The following is a 21056-nucleotide window of genomic DNA, read 5'->3' as shown; positions in this document are numbered from 1 at the left end:
ACCCACAAAACACTGGTTGGAATGGTCTGAATCCCCCCCCCTCCCCCTTTATGTTTTAAATGGTTTGATTTTCAATTGATACTTTCCCAAATGTTTTTGTTGTAATTGTTTGTGACTTTTTTGCATCCTTTGAATGTCGTGTCTGAACAAGAGAAAAGTAACCTCAAAATGTCAAGCTGCCCAAGTTAACCACTAACGAGCATCAGTCGGGCACTTGAAGCTTCCAGTTCCCGAGACGAGTGCCAGAGTCTTCCAGTAAAAGGCCTACGTGTCGCCCGCCCGCCCGCCCTGTCGAAATGTACAATAACCACGACCATGCAGTAACGACGATCAAACGTCGGAGTGTCAAACAGAGCGTGAAGGCATCCTGACATCTTGACCAGTTGCTTCCTTTTGCTCTGTTCTAGGACAGTTGGGATCAGGTTGCAGTGGCTTGATTTCGGGGTTCCCAATTGCTTGAGCAGAGAGAGAATGGCTGGCTTGCAGGCAAAATGCTCCAGCAAACACTGCCACCGTGTGGCCACTTTCTCACTTGCAGGCTGCCTCGATGGTGTGAATGCTGCTGAGTGAAGCATCTGCAAGCAGCACAAAACGGAGGATGTTCTGGCATCACAAGTTGCCGAAGCTTCCAGAGACGTTTGTCACACATTTGCAAACGGTTTGAAGGAATAACGGTTATTCTTGTCGCCAGCCATCCGATTTTCAATACGTCTTTCTCATCATTTGACTTTTGCCGCCTTTTTATCTTAAAAAAAAAAAAACCCAAAACATTGTAGAATGCTTTTTTTCTTTGTTTATGTCATGAGTCCACCATTTGTTTTCATCCAAAGGCTTACCTGCGTCTACTCTAAAATTCTGCCTGGCAACGAGAGGCGGAGCAGACGTGTGACGTCACATGCGCGGATGCGTTGATGGACGTTGCTGCTGTTTCCTATAGCGAGCAACAATGAGTAAAAATAGTAGTGTGGTTTTCTGATCATTTGTGATTAAATACAAAATTCAATTGGATTAACAATTGCATTGGTGTTATGATTTGTTGCTTTTAAAGGGGACTTGCACCCCTCCCTTTCAGTTTCTTCATCTACGTTGAACACAAGCCTACATTGAAAAGCATTTTTCTTTACAGACGCCGTGCACTTTGTGTCATGCTTGAAATCAAAGCGAAAGCGTGAGCGGCGCCGGGAGCAGGAGCAGGAGAAGGAGGTGGAATTGGAGGAGGAGGAGGAGGAGGAGGAGGCGGCCAATCTTGCGCAGACTGCCTGCCCGCAGCCTCAGTGATGCTGCTGCTGCTACTGCTGCTGCTGCTGCTGCCTGCATGGGATGTAAATCCGAGGATGGCGAGGGCAGAGGATGGAACACGCCGCCTCATCCGTGCTTGACATCGGCCACTTTGTTCTCGTCGCACCTTGCGGACGCTGCTCGCGATGCATCCATGCCTTTAGCTTGACGCAAAAAGACGCCAAAGCGAAACGCGGGAGGCAGGCTTCTCCCTGAAAAGCAGGACAACAACAACAACAAAAAGACTCGGCATTCAAGCGGGTCATTATGACCTTAGTCGCCTCCAGTGCAAGGAAAGCATCGGATTGCGTTCAGGCGGCCGGCTTCTGCTTGCATCTCTTGCTTTGGATTGCGTGTGCAGTGTCCGGAGAGGAGCAGCAGCACTTCAGCGTCGAGGTAGGATGCACAGAAAGAGATCATGCATTAGATCCACGGCCCTTCCCTGCTGTTTGGCTTCATCCCTGACCGAGCGTGCATTCTCCGCTAAGCACCCCCGGCCTAAAAACGAATCCAGCCCTATTGTCCAAATATGGCTACTCAAGGCTCATTTACGCGCCCGCGCCCGCGCCTGGGAGTGTGCATGTAACCCAGATACAGATGCATGCTTTGTTGGGGCCTGCCTGCCTGCCTGCCTGCAATGCATTCATTGATGATGAAAATAGGCCTAAGCATCACGCTGATGGAGCGGATTAGCCATTCCCGCACATGCCAATGGCATAATAATTCATTTTCCTTTTTTTTCTTTCATGGTTTCATCAGATCTAGAAGCTCCTCCTGGATCCCAACTACCCACAAACCAATTTTATGCCTCCCCGCCATACATGAGGGAGACGAAAAAAAACACATACACACACAACGGCGAGAGAGAGAGAGAGACAGGAAAGGGATCATAAACAAGTCGGTCGGTCGGAAAACAGGGACGGACGGACAGATTATAGGCAGCGTAGGGGGGACATTTGTGATTGGCCGCCCCCGCGCGAAGATGCTGCTTGCAGTGTGAACGGATGGACAGATGGACAAATGATGGAGCGTACACCCGGGACGTCAATACGGTGCATGTATTGTGTTGTTGTGGCACCAAAGTGTCTGATGTTTTTCATTGATTACCGATGTCTTCGATGTGTCTTTCTGCTCTCTTACGTCGGACGTTCCACGGATGCACCTATCCATCCGTCCTTTTAGCTAGCTACGCTCCAGCTTCAACTAGTTCCAATATTCAAAAAGCAAACACTTTGATCGGATCAAGTGGTTGCTCTTTGAAAATTCAAAACGCAATCGACTCCTATTGAGTGATAGCGTAGCAAGTTTGATATGTGAAAACAACAAGAATCCTAGCGAGTGACTTTGGCGCATCGCGTGGAAAAGCATCAAAGGTTTGCCTCTTTTCAGGGATGGCTACAGAGGTACGGCTACCTTCCTCGGACAGAAGCCAAAATGTCCGTCCTGCGCTCGGCCCAAACCATGCACTCGGCCATCGCCGCCATGCAGCGCGCCTACGGCCTCAATGTCACCGGGACGCTGGATGAGAGAACCAAGGAGTGAGTAGTCTGCATTGTCATGTGTGCACGTGAGGAACAGAAAGAAGACATGTTGTCCTCACATGGCCAGCTGTTAACACGTGTCCTTCTTCTTATTTTGCATGATGATGCAGCGATATCACGCTGAGGTGAGACGACTTGATTGCCTTCCTTCTGTGTGTGTCACTCATAAGCGTGAGCACAAACTTGTTCAAGATGGACACTTGCACAATAGGGTTGGCGCCGTGAAGAAAAGAGTAACTTGGGACTCAAATAAATCACCTTTGACATGAAATGTGTTGATGTCATATCACAATATTGTCTTTGGAGGTACGACATTTGGATTAGTATTAAATATCATGGCACTCCAAAGGAGCTTATCACCACTGTAGATCTTTATCGTTTTCACACAATTTCTCGATTGTCACTGTATATAGGATATCAATATTCTGCTGGAAAAATGGTATTTGTATTTGTCAAAAAACAATAGCGACAGCATCGTCGCCGCACGGCAATTCTTATTGTGCGTATCGTAGCCAATGTGTGGTACGAATGGTTCCTTCAAATGCTCTTCTCTTCTCCTTTTGCTCTGTTTCCAGTTGGATGCAGAAGCCCCGCTGCGGCGTTCCAGACACGCTGAAAAGCAGCTCCGGGTCAAGGAGGCGCAGATACGCGCTGACAGGACAGAAGTGGCAGCGTACGCACATCACCTACAGGTGAGACCAGGCCAGCTTGGAAAGGAAGCAGTTGCCTTGGAGACCATTCACTTAGCCGCACTTAACCGTGAAAGAGGAGGAGCAGTCATGTGTGCCAGCGATGACTTTCTTTTTTTTCCATTGGCACCGTGATCACATGCTCAGTGTTGCCATGGCGACTGCTCCCAAACGTCATTGTATGGGAAAATATAGTCCTCGGCGCAATGGCAGTAAGGTGGGATTTAACACATACGTGTCCTTGTGTGTGTGTGTGTGTGTGTGTGTGTGTGTGTGTGTGTGTGTGTGTGTGTGTGTGTGTGTGTGTGTGTGCCAGCCAGTGGTGAGAAGTCACAAAGCACCTGTACTTGAATGGATTTTTCAAGTGTCCTGACTTGACTTGAATATTTTTTGCCCTTATTCACTACATTTGAAATGATATACTATCTGCTTTCGTATAACATATGTACATAAAGCTCCAAATATGTGTGTTCTGTACAGTACCGGACGGAGTGTGCGTTTTGCCAGCTCTGTGAGGAGTGTGTGCGGAACCATTATGTTCTATTTAGAGCACGCAAAATCGCTAGCAGCTCTCTTTTTGCCTTTTCATGCATTGCCACTGGAGTTCCTGACTGCAGAATCCCTCATTTCAGCAGAAAACATTCCCCCTCTTATCTTACCCCCCCTGATTAGGCTCCGGCCACCTTTTTTTCTTCTTTTTTTTTTCCTGGCTTCTGAGGAGGGCGTCAGAAATGGACATGTTTGAGCCGTTGTCGCCGATAACGCCGTCAATGTATTCAAATCCTTCCCTGCCTTAATTTGAATTGATGAGCACACTCTCCAAATAGAATGTCAATCATCGCTGTGTGTTATTCATGAAGGTGGGAGGCAAGAGAGAGAGAAGATTCTCCCCCAATTCCTCTCTGCCTGCCAGCCACTGATAAAGAGCGCTGTGTAAAAGTGCAGTGAACGCTGCCAGCAGCCGTGAAGTAGTTGTATCAACTGCTTTTCTCGCTGGCTAAGTAAAAGTCTCCCTGACACTGACCTCTGGAGCTACGACGGACGAATTGGGAGCGGATTTGCTTTCCGTCAACTCGGACAGTTCGGTTCAGGTCGCCGGCAAAAAAAGAAAAAAAATGGTGATCATTGCAGCACAATTCATTCAAGACTGATTTTCCATGTTTTCCTCAGCATCAAAAATGTCACACCCAAGGTGGGCGCCCGCGAAACCCACGACGCAATCCGCCGGGCCTTCGACGTGTGGCAGGGCGTGACGCCGCTGCGCTTCGAGGCCGTTCCTTACAGCGCCTTGGAGACGGGCCGGCGCGACGTGGACATCACCATCATCTTCGCCTCGGGTTTCCACGGCGACAGCTCACCCTTCGACGGGGAGGGCGGCTTCCTGGCCCACGCCTACTTTCCTGGTCCTGGCATAGGCGGCGACACCCACTTTGACTCGGATGAACCTTGGACCCTGGGGAACCCCAACCATGACGGTAAGTGGACAGACAAGCTGTGCATTTGCACGCTTGCAAGCAACGTGGTGCCTTCACGGTGTGCTTACAGTGTCGGAAATAAACGCACGCTTTGGCACATTATCGTTTTATCCAACTCAAAATCTCGATGATATTTCGACGGACATGAACGTGGAAATTGGAACAAATGAAAACAGTACAGGTGACGATTGTGGTTTTCCTGGTACGGGGTCTGCCCAGGCGCTTTGTGTTCTGTCGCGTGTCGTACAAAAACAGCAGCGGGAAGACAATTATTGAAGAAAAAGAAAGAAACGCTGAGTGTGGGATGCTGACATTGACGTCAACAGGGGAAGAAAAAAGAGAAGAAAAGAAAAACAGCAGAACCAGGTGGGCGGGCGGGCGGCCGGCCGGGCGTCTCGGAACCACAAAGACAGTGTGACAGCGTCTTAAAGGAAAGGAAAGGAAAGGAAAGGAAAGGAAAGGAAAGGAAAGGAAAGGAAAGGAAAGGAAAAGAAAAGAAAAGAAAAGAAAAGAAAAGAAAAGAAAAGAAAAGGCTTTGCAGAAAGGTTTCTCATCATGGGACAGCCCATCTGCAGCCAGCCATTTGTGTGCGGAAAATGCACCATCTCAGAGTTGGCAACCTTCGTCCGTCGGTGCGTTGGCCTCAGCCGAGCGCACGCGGCATTAAGCCGACTCCAAATGTTGGATTGAATAATGTAGCCCGAGGCGGACATTAGTCACCCACCGCATTTTGTAACAAAGGCTCTCTCGCATTCCTGTCTCGATCAATAGCGATGCGTTCAGCCGGGCCCTATGGCTTCCTAAATCCAATCGAACCAAGATGGAATGTCTGATGTGATTGTTCTTTGTCTGCACTTGTAGGATTTTTGCAATGGAAGCTTTGTAAAAGTTGCCACCTCCCAATATGGACAATGGAAGCTTCTGAGGCATGTTCCATCCTCGTTCCCTGGCCGTGCTTCTCCTTGGAGAAAAGCCCTCTTCACACTGGCTTTTAATGGCCTTTCACAGCGGTGTGGTTGTAAATGATGCATGTTAACATGTGCGCTAATGGTGGCCCCGGCCGCTCGCTCGGGAGTCCTTGTGGGACTTTGGTGCAAGAGTCTGGTGGTGTTGCATACGTAGTCGGTCGGGGGATTTGTCACCTTTTAGCTACTGGCTCGGTGGAAACTAGCAGGAGTGGAGATCATGGATGAAAGGGCAACACTCCCCGAGGAAGGAGCCACACAGTCAGTAGAATTGAAGCGCTCCGTCAAAACAATCCAAATGGAGTCCTGCTACGAGGCACAACGGACGCATTCGCTGGTTGGGATAACATCAGGCGCTTCCAAAGTACATTTCATCCAGCGCGCTCACACGTTTGCGTTGCGCTGTTGTGTGCGTGTGACGCATTCATTATCATAAGTTATCATTGGCAGCGACAGAAGGAACACACTGACCCAATTCGCTTGCACCGTCTCTTGTCGTTTTTGCACCTTCAAAGCGCACATTGGTGTTGTTGTGGTGAAACTATGACACGACGCAAGCCGCAAACACGTTGTCGTTCATCCCGGCCGACACCAGTCGGCTCCAGGCTGGCTTTCCGTGAAGGATGCTTTTGATAGCATACAGAGAGCAGAAAGAGAGCCTGCTGCTTGAAGGGAACCCTAACGTAGGACCTTCTGAAAGCTTCCACGGGCGTGAAAGATGATGGGAATGATCAGAAGTATGGAAAGGCTCTTTTTCTTTTCGAATTGATCCACCATTATGTCCTGACTCTAGGGAACGATCTCTTTTTGGTGGCCGTTCACGAGCTGGGCCACGCCCTGGGCCTGGAACACTCCAATGATCCCACCGCCATCATGGCTCCTTTCTACCAGTACATGGACACGGAGAACTTTAAACTACCTCACGACGACCTGCAGGGCATCCAGAAAATCTACGGTAATGATCAAAAGCTTTGGTCAGCGCTCCTTTTTCTTTTCCCAGACCAAAGCAGCTGACCTCTTGCCATTTTGTTTTCCAGGTCCACCCGACAGAGCCCCACAGCCGACCAGGCCTCCGCCCACGGCGCCCCCTCCTCGCTTCCACCTTCCCTCGGACCCCCGCAAGCACGACCGCCACGCCAGGCCCCACCGCCCTCCGCAGGGCGCCAAGCCAGCCAACCCCAACTCCAAGCCCAGCATCTGCGACGGCGGCTTCAACACGCTGGCCATCTTGCGGCAGGAACTTTTTGTCTTCAAGGTAGATGCTGCTGCTGCTGCTGCTGCTGCTGCTGCTGCTGCTCCTGCTGCTGCTGCTGCTGCTGCTCCTGCTGCTGACCATGGTTTTCCTCATTTGTGACCCACAGGACCAGTGGTTTTGGAGGGTACGAGACAACTCGGTGGTCCCTGGATACCCCATGCAGATCAACTACTTCTGGAAAGGCTTGCCTGCCAAAATTGACGCCGTCTATGAAAACAGCGAAGGAAAATTTGTATTTTTCAAAGGTAATCAAGTGCACATTTTCTGTTATTGATGTCGTCACAATAATAGGAAGAAGAAGAAGAAATCACACAAAATAGCACCATCTGCTGGAAATGTCCAGTACTACAAAAATCTAAAATCTATCTATCTATCTATCTATCTATCTATCTATCTATCTATCTATCTATCTATCTATCTATCTATCTATCTATCTATCTATCTATCTATCTATCTATCTATCTATCTATCTATCTATCTATCTATCTATCTATCTATCTATCTATCTATCTATCTATCTATCTATCTATCTATCTATCTATCTATCTATCTATCTATCTATCTATCTATCTATCTATCTATCTATCTATCTATCTATCTATCTATCTATCTATCTATCTATCTATCTATCTATCTATCTATCTATCTATCTATCTATCTATCTATCTATCTATCTATCTATCTATCTATCTATCTATCTATCTATCTATCTATCTATCTATCTATCTGTCACGGTCCTCAGGTAACCGCTTCTGGGTGTTCAAGGACACGACTCTGCAGCCGTCCTACCCTCAGGACATCTCGCTGTTTGGCAGCGGCATGCCCACGCAGAGCATCGAGACGGCCGTGTGGTGGGAGGACGTGGCCAAGACTTACTTCTTCAAAGGAGACAGGTGTGCGTCACGCAAACGTAGAGGAAAACCAAATCCTGGGAAATGACCCCAAAGTCAATTAGTTGGCCTTGTCCCAGCATATTTGGGCTGCCTCCCTCCCTCCAGCATATCTTTTGTGCCCTTTTCCAGATACTGGCGGTACAATGAAGACATGAGGACCATGGATCCAGGTTATCCCAAGCCCATCACCATCTGGAAGGGCATCCCCGACTCTCCGCAGGGGGCTTTCGTGGACAAAATCAACGGTACTGCCGCCTGAAATCCCGTGTGGATACGCTTGAATGGAAAAAGCCGCTTTGCTTGTGTACACTGAACACAAGGAAGAGAGTGCAGCATCAGTGCGTGATTGTCCAGTGCACGTTTGAGCAGGGGGGCGGCGCCACGTGGGTGGCCCGTCAGCAGGTGGCAGAACTTTTCAAATGCGCTCTATGTCCATCTGTCCAGGCTTCACCTACTTTTACAAGGGGAAGGAGTACTGGAAGTTCAACAACCAGCTGCTCCGCGTGGAGCCCGGCTACCCGCGCTCCATCCTGCGCGACTTCATGGGCTGCGACGGCCTGCCCCCGGACCCCGACTGGGACTGGAACCCGCCGGCGGTGGAGGAGCGCCACTACGACAGCGGCGGCGGCGGCGGCGGTGGCGGCGACGCCGACGTGGTCATCAAATTGGACAGCGTGGGCGGCACGGAGAAGGCGGTGGCCATCGCCATCCCCTGCGTCCTGGCGCTATGCATGATGGTCCTGCTCTACACCGTGTTCCAGTTCCGCAGGAAGAGCACGCAGCGCCACATACTGTACTGCAAGCGCTCCATGCAGGAGTGGGTGTGAGGAAGGCCCAAAGGTTGGCTGGGATAAAAAAAGTCCATTGAAAATCGCCATGGCCTCTTGCCATCCATGGCCGGCAGAACTGAAGTGAAGTGAAAAGGAGGGCAGTGAGGGAGCCATATCTCCTGTGTATTTACCCACTTGGACTCTTTTCTCGAACAAACTCAACAGAGCGAGTGTGACTCGAGCTCCTGTATGTAAGTGGACTTTTTTTTTTCCTTTTTTTTTTTCTTCTTCTTCATCTTTCCCTTCGTCTGCACACTTGCTTGAAGAAACCTCCCGAGCACCAAGCAATTCCATCGAAGCTTCGACTTGACTTTTCTTCTCAATGACATCACCCTGAGCGGTCGGTGGCTGCGGGTTATTCTTTTTCTGGTTTTTTGATATTGACATTGTATGACGGACTGACACACACTGATTGTGTGGACCGATTCTTCCAAAGAGGATGTTGGCTCTATTTTTTCTCTTCCCTTTTCGGTGACATATTCTGATTCGTTCTCATCGTTTGTGGAGGTAGCAGACAGCAATAAAGAGTGGTCAAAATACAACGCAGGAGAAGTCGGCCATTTGCGACCGCGTTTAAAGTGGAAGCCGAATCCAAGTGATTCTTTTCCTGACTCTGATGAATCTGATCTAATTGTGATGATTGGGTTTGCAGAAAAATGGAGCCATTTTCATCCATCTTGATCTTGACTTTTCTGTCTGCTCCACCTCCCGATTTGAACGCAATCGACGTTAATTGCTACATTTGTTTTTGAGGAGAACCCGAAAGCATCTCCGTGTGTCGCGGCGTCGGAGAAGTCCGTTCCGCACCTCATCCCGAGCCCCGTGCTAACCTTTTACAAAGATCCGAACCCTTTTGTTCCGTCACCAAGTGCATTCCGTTCTTTTTGAACGGCTTTGCTACTCCGCGTCACATGGCTTTTTCTTTTGACCTAGCTCATGGGAACGGGGACCGAGGCAGAAGAGGACAAAAGCATCCACGGGAAGGTTCTTTTGGACTATTTCCCATCAGGAAAATTTTCATTGAGTCGAGTGTGTCGCTGTTGCTAAAAAATATCAAGTTGTTTTACAAAGAACAAAATAACTGCGATTAAAAACAAAAAATATCATGACTAAGAATAGAAAGGAGCAAATCTTGTTGAACTACTGAGTCGATTTATAGAAATACAAATACTTCACATATTCTGTGACGTTACACGTGGAAAAGAAAATATTTATATACTAACAACCAACCAAAATATAATGAGATAAAATTTTAGATGATTTGAGCAGCTTTTGACAAATATGTATCGTAAAGGCAGACCGGACAGTCCAATGCAACTTTTCTTTTCTTTTTTTTTTAAATTTGTGCTTCTCAGCCTCTCTTTTTTCCAGGCAGGCCATGTCAATCGGCTCGGCTGGAGCTTTGGCATGGTCGTTTTAATTGCGAAAGAGGTTGAAGCTGGGTTGCTTAATTGTTCTACAAGGTGTCTTTGTTTGTTTGTTTGTTTGTTTGTTTGTTTGTTTGTTTGTTTGTTTGCTTGCTTGTTTGTTTGTTTGTTTGTTTGTTTGTTTGTTTGTTTGTTTGTTTGTTTGTTTGTTTGTTTGTTTTGAAGAAGGCCCACCTGATTCAAGTGGACGTGTGCGTGAACTGTGCATTTGTGGCTGGCCAGGCGGGACTCGATCAAGTACCGTCTGTATCGGTGTTAGACAAATGCATATCTGAAGCTGTTATTTTCATCACCTAGACTTCTCATTGCATTCATGTGTTTTTAGAGAGAGAGAGAGAGAGAGAGAGCCATCAGGGGCAGTTCTGCCACTTTTTTTGCTCTGCCTTTCTTTCATCCAACTTTGTGCTGCTAAGCATTAGGGCTAAGACGACAAGTAGCTGATGCAAGGAAGTTTGAATTTTTTTTTTTCTAAACTCCTGACACGTCCGAGGCCTCGTGTTACAGAACTAAAACTATATCTCCACACCATATGTACATAAAGTGGAAGGTGCTGTCTGCTTGAAAGATTTTTTTTGGAATCCATCTACTATTCCATGGGTAAAGACATGCTGTGTGTTATAAATAAAAACCAGTGCATAACAAATTGGTGAGTTTGCCCCCTCATCAGTGTTCCACACCTGAGCATTGACACAAAGCGTTCCATCCCACAACGGCGCAAACGCCCAGTTGGAAAACGTTGCCTAGCGTAGTGACCTCAATGCATATGTGGGAGTCAATCAGCTGATGCGCCAGTGACAATCCAGCTAATACCAGTTTCTACTTGTTGCTGATATGTCCATTGTGACCCGCTGGTTCTAACATAGGACTAGTTCAATAACAGCTGCCTCTTTTGTGTGCACATGTCTTGGCGTGTCCATTTCAATTCAAACAGATGACAATCATCATTAGCCAAGGCATGAGTGCCATGTGATCTAGCTCGTTACCATTTACAGAAATAGATTTAGCTATTTGTTTCTGGTAAACATATCAGAATGATGAGAAATTGGAATTATTTTGCACAGGAATTTGCGACGCCGCCAGACTTTGATCTATTTTCCCAAAATGTAACAAAAGTGCAGCGTGTCCTGCCATTGGTGCACTCCTCCGATCTCAAGCTTTCAGGGTGATTGATTCAGGACACCCATGTAACTAACGGATTGTCCGAGTGTCACTGAGCCGAGCGCGTGACCTGCGTCAGAGAGCTTTATAAGGAAGCGGCGGCCAGTGCGGACAATTGTCTCCACCTGGTGCCGTCGCCGCCGCCGCCGCCGCCGCCGCCATGAAGATTCTGATGGTACTCGCCGGACTTGTTGTCCTTGGGGCCGCGATGCCTGCTCCCGCGCCCTTCTACCACGCCTTCTGCAGAACTCTCTGGTAAAAGAAAAACGGGAAAGAAAGCCACGGGATGTGCTTAAGCGTGTTCTCTGTGCTTCCTTAGGTTCTTTTCTTCACCCTGCGCGACAGTCAGCAGCAAATTGGTGCAGCAGATTCAAGCCTACAACCCCATGTTTGCTTGCGACAAGTGTCACTACATGGTAACCTTTTGTACTTGGGGGGAAAAAATGACAGCAGACCCATTTTGCCATCAACTTGTTGCTGCAGCTGGTAGCCGCCACCCCTTTGGGCATCAGCGCCAACCACTCTTCCGCTGACGCTCTGGCAGTTGAGAACGTCACCTTCACCTTCAGCCCCACCGTGATAACGGGAGGATGCCGCGTGTCCGTAAGTGTCAGCGAGGGGCTCTGCGATAGCATTTGGCGTCAAAGGACTACTTATGTCCAAATTCAAATTGTTCTTTTCTGAAAGCTAACCCTGAGATAGAAATCGGCATAAAGGAAGTAGATGAGTGATACATTTGATGGAGAGTACAGATGTGACTTTAGCCTACACCAAACTATCGGTAGAAAATAAGGATGCAGTCAAATAGGAAGTGGTTTGACAATGACTGTTTTGGGGGTTCGGACCCAGGGCCGGTCCACCTCTTTGGGATTCACCAGCCTTCTGGACAACGGCCTCAATTACTGCAACCTCTACGATCTGCTCTCAGGTTGGCCCCCCGCATACATGCACTTTGAAAATGCTCAGGCTAATGCCCTTTTCCTTTTTTCTTCAGCGAGCGGAATAGCCAGCGAAGCAGGTTTCATGGAGATGACCAACGAGTGGGCTTGCCTGGGCTACAGCCTTGCCACCTGCAGACCCTGAAAGAAAGAAAGGAAAGAGAGAAAACCAAATCAACAATAAACTTCGAAGCATTCAAATAGTCCTGTCCTGTGTCTATCCTACATTTGACATTTGCTGACATGTGCATGAGAACCTCTTTACTGCTGCTTTAGCACCTTTACTCCCTTCTCCTGCATGCTGAAGAATATACAGTAACATTGAATGGAAATGATGAATTCATCAGATATATGGGAACATGGAAAGGTTCAATTCATAATAAAAATCATGATTCTGACTAACAAACATGCTTTGTTGTATTATTTTATTATTTTAATATTACTATTAATCATATGATTTAATTGTTTATCCTTACATGAAATAGGATGAAAAAACCTTGATTTGTATTTGCTGATTGGCTGCGATAGATCACATGGTTCACTCGTAATCAAATAGGGCTGTTTGCACCTTGCAACCACTCCCCGATGGTCCAGTGGTTGCATTGCGGAGCTTTCACTGCCCATGAGGCTGTGGGCGGGTTCCAGTGCTGGCCAGGGAACCATATGCAGCCTTGAGATGTCAAATCATCTGGAAGAATACCAGTGTTTTGCTGCCAATAGGTGCAACCGCATGATCTCAGTTGTTCTCAGAATTTTTACTTCCTTTTTCAAAATTGAATTGAATTGGTCAGGTTTGAAATGATATATCTTGCTCTCAGGTTTGGTAGCACAAGCACAGGCAGGCAGGCAGGCAGGCAGCCAGGCCAGGCGAGGCGTACACGCGTGCTCTTTTGTTCGCCCCCCCCCCAGCCCGCACGCCACCTTGAGTGCATGCGTCATCGGCACTAGTCCACGCTCAATCGATTGTAAGGCTGCCGAGCGCGTGACCCAGGACGGATGTCCCCCCGGACGTATAAGAGTGCAAACGGCTAAGGTCTGTCCCACAAGAAACTCCAACAGCAGCCACCATGAAGACTCTGTTTCTCCTGGCCGGGCTGGTCCTGTTTGTGTCCGCCGTGCCCATTCCTGGGCCCATCTACCATGCCTACTGCAGAACGCTCTGGTAAGTGACTTTTGATAAGCAATCAAGAACACTATGAAGTCTTTGATGCCAATTTTAGTCAGTGATGGCACCCAAATGTATTTTAGATGCAGATCTTTTCTTTTTTAAGTTTGATCTCTTGCTGAATATGGAGTTACCATGCGCTGCAATTTTCAGCTGAAAAAACATCCACCTGTTGCCGAAGCTAAGATTTCATTTGGAATTCTTACTCCCCTTTTTAACACTAAATGAACAAGAGTCGAAATAGAATCAAAAGCATAACTCCATTGCGCTCATTCCAAAATTGGATGTCATCTCTGTTCTATTAGGCTCATCCCTTCAACTTGTGCGGAGGTCAGCACCAAATTGATGCAGCAGATTGAAGCCTTCAACCCAATGTTTGGCTGTCCCAAGTGTCACTACATGGTAAGTCAAAGTCAAAGTCTGCTTGATTTCTGTCCATTTCTTCTTCACATGCCAAGACACAAAGAAATCGAAATGACCTTCCCACTATCCCACGGTGACAAGACATAGTACACACTATACATACGAGTAAACAACACACACAATGAATAAATATGAGTGATGAATAAATAATAAATAAGACGAGCAAAAATGGAGCAAGTGTGCATGTTGTTTTAGTGTGTCAACAAATTCAATCAACCCATTTGAGCCGCTGCCCTATGAAAATGCTCTCTCTCTCTTCCAGCTGGTGGGGGGCACTCCTCTGGACCTCAGCGCCAACCACACGTCGGTGGACGGCCTTACAGTGGAGAACATCACGTTCACCTTCAGCCCCACTGTGCTGACGGCCGGCTGCCGCGTGACCGTGAGTCGACATAATCTGAAATAGTGTCTAAAGGAGAAATGTTGTTAAATAATGTTGTTTTTTTTTTTGTCTGTTTGTTCCAGGGCCAGTCCACCTCTTTGGGCTTCACCAGCCTTCTGGACAACGGCCTCAATTACTGCAACCTCTACGATCTGCTCTCAGGTCAGCTGCTCTCGTTCACGATCCGGGCTAAGGCTAATGCTAACCTTTTTTTTGTCATTCTCATGCAGCGAGCAAATTGGACAGCGGTCCAGGCTTCTTGGAGATGACCAACGAATGGGCTTGCCTGGGCTATGGACTTGCAACTTGCAAATAAAGAAAAGCACAACATGGGATGATTTGCTGCTGCGTAAATTGAATAGATTGAGAATGTTTTTCTTGGAATCTGGATTTGAATGAATAAAGCTTTACTTGCCTGCATCACAAATTTGTGCATTTGTGACGTTTGATCATGATGATGATATATGATTAGAATCACTTTGTGGCTGGATTCAGGGCACAATAGTTTTTTTGCAGTGTGCTCCATACTGCAAAACCAATTTAATCACATGAAAAAAAAGACATATTTTAAAAACTGCCGAAAAAATCAAACTTTGTATGTTTGACTCTTTCATAGTTTATCTAGTATCTATTGCTAGGTTTAGCATCCAATGAGTGAGAAGAGGTGCAAAGCTAATGTTATTTATTTATTATTTTTTCAACTTGGAGCAGGATTAACATGTCACTCATTAAACCGCATGATGGGGGATTTTTGCTCTTTGTTCTATTCTTTTTAGTTGTAGAGCGCAAAGCAGATTGATTTACGTTTTGGAAATCCTCTTGTCACGCAGCAATCAATTGTTCTTGCATTGCACATTCTCATTACACAATACCATACGAGTGATTTACTGTCAATTTCATTATTCCTATTTTACAACTGTATTAACTCACATAACTTTTATCATCTTTGCCAACATGAATTTCCTGAGTTTGAATGGCCAATTTCGCAAACATTCTCCATACGCTTAAAACTAGCATAGTGGAGGTCAGATTTGATGTCCTTTGTCGACTTTTGACTCTTTGTTGACCCAACAGACTAGCGGCGCATCAAATCCTTCCGTAGCGGCGCATTAAATCCTTCCGGAAGAAAATGAGCCCAGCCCAGCCCAGCTGACCCCATGCGATGATGAGCTCACTTGAGGTCACCACAACAATAAACAAAGAGCACATGAAAAGAATAGCTCCATATAATCCGAAATGGCCTCCACATGTGACTTGCGTGATGTCAATGATCATGCCTTAAAGTGCATTTGGGACGGAGAATCGGCATCCCGATATTGATCATCAGTATGTCTTGTGCAGAACTTAAAGGGATGGGGCCAGATGGAATCACGTGGCACTTGTGTGCATTTCCCTTCTGCAGGTGGGCCGGCCGGCCGGCCACACGTCGCAAGTTGCCCACCACTTGCTCAACTTGTTGATTTGACGCTATTGTGACACAAGACTTTACATACATACATATGGAGTCAAGTTTTATAATAGGACAGACAACAGAAGGCATGAATGGAATTGTACTGTCCTCTTGTGGAGGAAGTGTTGATTTTGAGTTGTGTATGTTTTGACCCTCCGATGTTCCGTAGTGCATCGTATCGAAGCGCTAATTAGCTCGAGCCTTCCGACGGCGACGCCCATGTGATGAATGAACGTGATGCTAACGGTAAGAAAGGATCCCGTTTTTTTAGGCTTTGCAGCTAATGTCGGTGAATGGTCCAAGTCTATCTTGTTTCAAACTTTAAATAACATGATTGTCATGGATCATGATGTTGTCTATGTTACAGTTTTACAGTTACGTCCAGCAAAGTACCAAAACGGCAAGAGGCTTCTTGGTCATAATTGGAAAAGCTGTTAGCTCTCTGTTATGCTAGTTCCTAAACACTAGTGGAGACCAAATCGTATTGATCACTCACACTGTGGATTTCAACATTTGCTTCTGTAAATGTTTCATTTTTGCCAAACTTTTGTGAAGGCCTCCAAGGCACTCTTTCCCAACCTGTATTTCGCCGAGGCACAACTTTTCTTTCCATTGGCAAGATCTCACATGACAATCAATGGTTCTGCATGTGATTATAGGTCATAAGCAAAAGATTAGGAGGCTTCATCATTTTTATTTTTATTATTGGCAAATGCAACACAAACATTTTCCCACTCATTCGCTTTTGCAGGCTGTGACTCCGTAACCCAGGCAGAGCCACTCGTTGGTGTACTCTGTGAAGCCCGGAGCCTTGGCGAGGCCGCTTCCTGCAGCACAGAAAACGGTACCAATTGGAAAAAATGCATTGCATGGAGGGCTCCAAATGAAGGTGAGAGAAGAACACCTTGTATCACGTTGCGGAGATTGCAGTAGTTGGTGCCGTTATCGAACATGCTGGACCAAATGGCGGAGGTTGACGCTCCCTGAAACAAAGTCCCAATCCAAGTGAGTTCTTGAGGAGCACTCGTGGCACGCAGGCTCCCTCTTGTGGGAATCGGAATGTGCCTGTAGAGCAGGGGTCTCAAACTCCAGTCCTCCAGTGTTTAACGAGGGAAACTTGGAGAACATGTAGGTATGCGGCCCCCCCCCCCCCCCCCCCCCGAGGACTGGACTTTGAGACCCCTGCTGTCGAGTGTTTCTAACCCAGTGTGTAAAGTACAATTGAATGCTACGGAGCCAATTTGATGTTAAGAACAATGCAACAGAAAGACGGTCACGCGACTCACATCCACGCGGCATCCCAGGCTCATGGCGGCGGACGATACGGTGAAATTAACGCTCTCCACCTGACCAAATGCTGAGGTGTGGTTTGCCCGGATTAGCAACGGCGTCACTGGGCCTAGCTGAATTCAAAACACAGGCTTTATTGCGCTCCTGCGTGAAATAATCCTTCATTTCTTACCTTGTATGAGCCCATGGCTTTGATTTGAGTCACAATGGCAAGGTTGACCTGAACACACGGCACACCGAGCAGCCTGGAGGGATTAAATCCGATGTATTCATCCTCGTCATCCGGGATTAGGATTACAATTATCTTTGTATTCATATGGAGCTAAATACCTACTCGAAAATTCATTACAAATGGAATGAACGGTCAAGAGATCTTACCAGATGACCTTGCAGAAGGCGTGCGTCGGCTCGGTGGGGGCGCCATGTGTCAAAATACACAAACCCCAAATGAGGACAAGAGCAGCAAACTTGCTTTTAGCAGACATGGTCGCAGGAATAAAAAGGTGATCGGCGGCAGCGGCGGCGGTTCGTGTGGGAATGGTGGCGGCTGGGTGCCGATTGTAAGGAACCTCCTTGGTGAGGGAGAGCGATCATGTGGCAGCGTACAAAAGACATTAGCGTGACACTTCATGGTGCATGCTTGAATTTTGGACATATTTTACAAGGGGAAAACACACACACACACACACACACACACACGTACGTTCACGTCGAATGTTTATTGTGTAACGGCGACAATATCACGTTGGACAAATGTCATTTCAGTGACAAGTTTGTCCACGTTACAGACAACGTAAGAGTCAAATAAATGAACAAAGACTGTTCTTTTAGTAAAAACACAATTTAAGTCCTTTTTTATTTGACACTTCATCTTTCTTGACATAGCACTTCCTTGCGTGTGTAGGTCCAAGTAAACAGTTCCGCCCTAAAATCTCAATTGTGGGCCTCTTCTGGCAATTGGGTGAGAATTTCCACTCCGTCATACGTGATAACCACCGTGTGTTCAAACTGAGCCGATCTGGGAAGAAAGCATGCGCAACACATAGTTCACATTTTGATGACACGGAGAGAAAGAGACGGACGGGCAAAAGCGACTCCCACCTTTTATCGTCCGCAGACACAGCCGTCCACTTGTCCTTGAGAATGTGAAATTCCGCGCACCCCTCCATCAGAATGGGCTCTGTCGAAGGAAACGGACGCCGTCAGCCCCCCCCCGGATTGGCCCGTCAAATGGACATTTAGCTCACCGATTGTGAAAGTCATCCCTTCGTCCATGGTCGCGTCATTGTCGTTGGCTGGAAATAAAGACAGGGGGCGCCGTGAGGAAGCCAAACGCAACAAGGTCGGTCTCTCAGGAACTCACCGTGGTGCCAGATTTCAGGGTAGCAATGAAAGTAGGAGCCGATTCCGTGTCCAATGAAATAAGGACACACTTGGAATCCGTTCGCCTGAGCTATTTCGCTGCAACACGGTACAAACATCTGATTTCAAATCATAGCTTGGTTAAGCAAACACCTCGCCGCCCGCGTACCTGATGGTGTTTCCGATAACGCAAAGCCGCGCTCCCGGTTTACAGGCGGCGATGGCGCGGTCTCTGCAAAGCTTGGCCGTTTCCACCAATCGCCGCCCGACCTCATCCACCTCGCCCACCAAGAAGGTTTCCGACGTATCGCCGTGGTAACCCTCCAAATACACCTAGCGGGGAAACAAAGGGGATGAGCGTCGCTCAGACCGATCGTGGCGAGACGTATCTTTTGCGGCTCGCTTACAGTCACGTCGATGTTGATAATGTCGCCGTCTTGAAGTGGCCGACTGCGGGTGGGCGTATTCATGAAAGTTCTTTTTCGTTGTCCGTAATGAAGGTCATCATTTACCTGTCAGGTATGCCGTGACACACCACGTTGTTGACTGAAGTACAAACGGATTTTGGGAAGCCTCCGTATCTGAGAGGGGAGGGGTACGCGTCGTGCCGGACGATCTCCTGATGTACCACGAAGTCGACTTCATCTGTTGTCATACCCACCTGAAACGAAAAGTAACGAAAAGTCGTGATTTCAAATCTGCTAGCCAGAAGTGCGCGCGTACGCTTACTTTCAGACTTTGTCCGGCAAGCAGCAGCACATGTCGAGCGAGGCGACACGCTCTGGCCAGGCCTTGGATTTGCTCTGCGTTTTTTAGTTCAATATAGTCGGGCCATTCCGGGACGAGTCCATTTGCGACATAATCCGGCCGTTCGATGTGCTTTTTAGAGGAGAAGAAAAGAGTGGGTCACAAAGTCATATGAACAAGTGTGGAATGAAAAGATGCGTTCAAATTTCAGATAGTGGCCGATTGGTATTGCTTATGGCTGTGGGCGAATGCTACAAACATGTCTACCTTTGGTACGGCATAAGCAGGCCTGACAGTAGCTGGCCGAACGACATTGTGCGAGTGGGATTTCATCCACTTCCTCCAGAAAAAGCGCCGATGCGGGTGACACAGTCGCAGCGCCGAGGAGGACCTGCACGGGTCAAAAGCGCACACTCGTCGCAGGACGCTGGCCAGTCCTGCAAGGAGCCAAAGTCAATTTTTGATTCATGACTAGAATGATCGTACATGTGCATACAAACGTGTGCCTAGGTTATTAGCTGATAATAATTTGTGTAATACTACTATGTCTCGTGTTATTGCATACTGATGTGTTATTGATACAAGCTACAAGTCTTGATCAGTCCAACCATTCTGCAAGCTGTCAATATGGATTACGTATATGACATGTTTCCATTCTGCTTGTTGAATGAATGGACTTGTTTTACCCTAACCCGGCGATAATTCCGTACAGCTAGCAGACATGCTAAAGTCGTGTGGTTCACGTAAAATGGTTTCCCACCCGCCTTTTCACTCGGATGACTTAAGCGTGTCACCTACCAGATCTTGTTGCAGAGCAGTAGGACGCCATGACTGATCACGTGATACGCTAGTCATGTGACGTGGAGTAGCGAATTAGCGACGATATGACAATGCGGAGCTCGCGCATTCTTTTAAATGAGAAATTCAAATCTAAAAAAAGTCACGATTTCGCATCTTTTTTTTCCTAAAGTGTAAAAAAGAAAGAAAAAAGGAACGATGTCATAAGGTATCATTCTCCATTAAATATGTGCAGGAAATTTTGTTTTATAAAATTGTTTTGCATCATTCGTTTTTGTGAAATGTTTCACGGTTTGTAAAATTCTTTTGTACTTCCTGGTCAAGTGAACTTTTAGCAATAAAGATTATTCATTGATTGTCTTTGCTTCTACCTTCCTCGCACTTGGCTTTTTATGGGTTCTTAACTCAAACAGAAACAAACACACCTATCCTAAATATGAGTGGCATTTTATTTGGATACAATCAAATGTACCGTTTTACACAAACCAAGACATCCTGCAAGAAGCAACACAAATGACATGAATACACGCAGTCTATTAGATGTTAAAACAGAACACAGAGACATCAATCTGGCCATGTTTTCAGGTTCGCATATTGATAGAATTAACTTCTAGATGAGTTTGCCAAAGAAAACTCCCTTATCTACTGACACTGGAAATGAAAGTTTTTACCTTAAGTGATTCCTGATGGCTGGGATTGGGCCGACTGTAATCCCGCGAGTAGAAACTAGGGTGGAAACCATACAAACACTAAAAATACCAAGGTTAGAGCGATTCTTACTTTGTGTTCAGTGTGCTTTTTTCTTCTTCTTTTTTTGGCAGTGCAACCTGCGTCTATTTATTGCAATACAATAAGGAAAAAAGACTTGTGGTAAGTGGAAGAGGTCGAGAAAAGTCAGTAAAGACAAAAATCGAATTATTTTGCAATACTAAATTTGCAACAATGAGAGCAACTCCACGTTACATATCAGCGTTTCTATGTTCAAATCAA

General features: G+C 46.9%; 1 protein-coding gene and 1 pseudogene across 2 annotated transcripts; one reads left to right on the top strand and one right to left on the bottom strand.

The window, feature by feature from the left end:
• Positions 1-1327: 1327 nt before the first annotated feature.
• On the top strand, positions 1328-10990 carry LOC133166187 (matrix metalloproteinase-16-like; annotated as a pseudogene).
• Positions 10991-17859: 6869 nt separating this feature from the next.
• On the bottom strand, positions 17860-21043 carry metap1d (methionyl aminopeptidase type 1D (mitochondrial)). 2 transcript variants are annotated; one of them, XM_061296128.1, is made up of 10 exons: positions 20738-21043; positions 19536-19705; positions 19251-19400; positions 19034-19182; positions 18929-18971; positions 18691-18854; positions 18523-18620; positions 18407-18454; positions 18261-18339; positions 17860-18177 (listed from the first exon to the last, which is right to left on the bottom strand). In XM_061296128.1, exons 2-10 carry the CDS (start codon positions 19599-19601, stop codon positions 18093-18095), a joined length of 882 nt encoding a protein of 293 aa, XP_061152112.1. In that variant the 5' UTR covers positions 19602-19705; positions 20738-21043; the 3' UTR covers positions 17860-18092. The 2 variants fall into 2 exon arrangements, with proteins under 2 accessions (XP_061152112.1, XP_061152111.1); XM_061296127.1 differs by lacking the exon at positions 20738-21043 and adding an exon at positions 20067-20159.
• Positions 21044-21056: the final 13 nt, after the last annotated feature.

This window comes from Syngnathus typhle, linkage group LG13 (assembly GCF_033458585.1).
Source record: "Syngnathus typhle isolate RoL2023-S1 ecotype Sweden linkage group LG13, RoL_Styp_1.0, whole genome shotgun sequence".
In the NCBI taxonomy this organism is placed as follows: Eukaryota; Metazoa; Chordata; class Actinopteri; order Syngnathiformes; family Syngnathidae; genus Syngnathus; species Syngnathus typhle.
This window is presented reverse-complemented; position numbering and strand designations above follow the sequence as displayed.

Bases quoted from the DNA above. Each gene is read 5' to 3' on its own strand.
- metap1d (XM_061296127.1), bottom strand. From the start codon at position 20,097: ATGGCGTCCTACTGCTCTGCAACAAGATCTG. The intron at 19,706-20,066 runs GTAGGTGACACG...GGCTCCTTGCAG, and splicing joins CTGCTCTGCAACAAGATCTG to GACTGGCCAGCGTCCTGCGA. The intron at 18,178-18,260 runs GTGGGAGTCGCT...CTTTCTTCCCAG, and splicing joins GTGTCTGCGGACGATAAAAG to ATCGGCTCAGTTTGAACACA.